Source organism: Condylura cristata, unplaced genomic scaffold, assembly GCF_000260355.1.
Source record: "Condylura cristata isolate star-nosed mole 26May11 unplaced genomic scaffold, ConCri1.0 scaffold00009, whole genome shotgun sequence".
Lineage (NCBI taxonomy): Eukaryota > Metazoa > Chordata > Mammalia > Eulipotyphla > Talpidae > Condylura > Condylura cristata.
In genome coordinates, this window is record NW_004567110.1 from 54,945 (window position 1) to 57,167 (window position 2,223).

Here is a 2,223-nt window from a genome sequence, read left to right on the forward strand (position 1 = left end):
CGCCCGCCGCCTGGCATCCCCGCGGGCCCTCACCTTAATCTCCACCTGGTGCCGCTCCTCCGCCTCCTCCATCTCCCGGTCTTTGTTGCGCAGCTCAGCCTTCTTCTCCTCCAGCTGCCTGCGCGTGATCTCCCAGAAGGTGTGGATCTTGTCCCGCTCCAGCTGGAAGTAGTTCCGCTCCTCCCGCTCCCGGTCCAGCTCCTCCCGGATGCGCCCTACGTGCTCCTCCACCTGCGGCAGAGCGGCGTGAGGCTGGCCAGGGGCGGGGCGGCCGGGCGCCAGAGGGGGCCTCTTCCCCCGGAGGTGGGGGGCGGGCGCCATGCCAGGAGCTGAGTGCGGAGGAGCCGGACCACAGCCCCCCAGGATCGCCTCAAGGCAGCGCCAGGGGTCCCGGGCGAGCCGCGGGAGGGGCGTGCTGCCCCCCACGAGGGCCACCGCCGCCCCTCAGACAACGAGGACGAGAGCAGGAGGCTGTGGGCAGCCGGGAGGGCCCAGCGTCCCTGGGGTCAGCGTCGCCGCCGTCTGGGCCCCACCTGACTGTGGGCCAGGCCGAGAACACCCCGAGGTGGAAAGGGGAGTGATACGCCGCCCGGAAGGTGGGGATCGCGGCACAGAGCAGCCTCGGCCTCTGGGAAGCCGCCGCAGCGCCAGTCCCTGCCGGAGCCGGCCACGGGCGCCCCGCGGCTCGCCCCACGGCGCCATTTCCAGGCTCGACTGACCATCCGCCCTCTAGATTCTCTTAACCAGAAACGGCGCCCGAGGCCCAGGCGCCCCGGACGGCACCTGGGCTCAGGCTGGCCAGGGGCCGTGGGGACAGTCACAGCGCGGACTGCTGGGACAGGCCCCGGAGGCCAGCCGGGGCCCAGCGGAGGCGACAGGCCACGGAGGGAGGCCTTCAGCGCGGCCGCCGCTTGCGCGGGTAAACCCAGGCGCCACCGGCACGCCCGGCGGTCCTCAACGGGCCCGCGCCCCGTCAGTCTCGGGGTCCTGTTCTCAGAGGACGGGCGGCAGGGTGACGGCACACGGGTGGTTCGGGGATGGGGCCCACGGGGATGACGGCTGAGACGGGAAGGGCACAAAGCGGTGTAAAATAAACTGATATTGTTAGAGAACGAATGAGGCCTGGGGGGCGAGGCCGGTCACGGGGGCGGCACGTCTGGGGCGGCGACGAGGCTGGGGCCAGGCAGGGGCCAGGCAGGGCCAGGCAGGGCCCACGGCAGCGCGTCTGCTGAGCTCCGCACCGCACGCGGCGTCCTGCGGCCCCGGCAGCCTCCCGGCGGGCGAGCGCTTGCCGCGACCCCCTGTTGGTCACAGACCTCAGCGGGCGGCCCAGTGGCCTCGCCGCGTCCCGGGGCCTCGAGCACAGGGGTCACTGGTGGCTTTCACAGCAGATGTCCGGGCTTCCTGCCGGCCGGGGCCGCGACTGGACAGTCGGCCGCTCACCTGCTCCCTGCTCATGTCCTCGGGAGCGAGCCCGTCGACGACCGGGGTCCCTTTGGCTCTCCCCCTCTTCCCCTTCTTCTTGGGCGCCTTGGAGAGGAAGAGAGGGTGGTGAGGGGTGCTCTGGGCCGCCCCGCCGCTCGGGCCCGGGCCAGCGGCCTGCTGCAGGCGGCCTGGCTGGCGCACCCCGAGGCCCAGCCTCCGCATCTCCGGGGCGCCAGGACCGGGCTTTTCCCTTCCAGAGGGGGCGGATTCTGCCCCGAGAAGGCCGGAACCCCACGGAGGCCACCCCACAGGGCAGCTGGCCCGCCGACCCGCAGAGGCCCCAGCCGCTCAGGAGTGTGGGACAGCGGCTCCTCGCGGCCCAGCCAGGGGCAGGGAGCAGCTTCCTGGCCCCACACAGAGGCCGGCAGAGAGCCTGGTGGGGACTCGGGCACCGGACGCCAAGGTCCCTCCCGGGCCAGCCGGGCGGTCACCCAGGTCGGGGCACAGCGGTCACCGCAGCCTGTGTGACTGTGTCCGCACGTGGCTAGAGCCTCACGCTTACACAACAAAGGGGTGCGGAGTCTCAGATACATGAAGCCAAAATTGGGGGGGACGGTCCACATTCCTGAGGCGGTGCTAGGTGGCCCATTGCCAGCGGTCTCCCCGACGTCTCCCCCACGTCTCCACGCTGAACCCCCGCCCCAAAGTCCCCGCCCGCAGACAGCGAGCAGCTGGGGTCCGCCCGATGCGGGCTCGCGACTCCTGGGGCTCCCCCAACAGGGCCTTGCAGCTGATACC

The 2,223-nt window shown here is 72.3% G+C and overlaps 1 protein-coding gene across 1 annotated transcript in view; it reads right to left on the reverse strand.

Annotated features, from left to right (window-relative positions):
- Positions 1-2,124, reverse strand: part of GAS8 (growth arrest-specific 8) — a 9,619-nt gene extending 7,495 nt beyond the window's left edge. Inside the window, exons 1-3 of the mRNA XM_012722841.1 lie at positions 1,988-2,124; positions 1,444-1,530; positions 34-231 (exon numbers count right to left, since the gene is read on the reverse strand). Of these exons, the coding sequence (XP_012578295.1) occupies positions 34-231; positions 1,444-1,458 (213 nt within the window). The 5' untranslated portion in view covers positions 1,459-1,530; positions 1,988-2,124. The remainder of the gene's footprint in view (positions 1-33; positions 232-1,443; positions 1,531-1,987) is intronic.
- Positions 2,125-2,223: the final 99 nt, after the last annotated feature.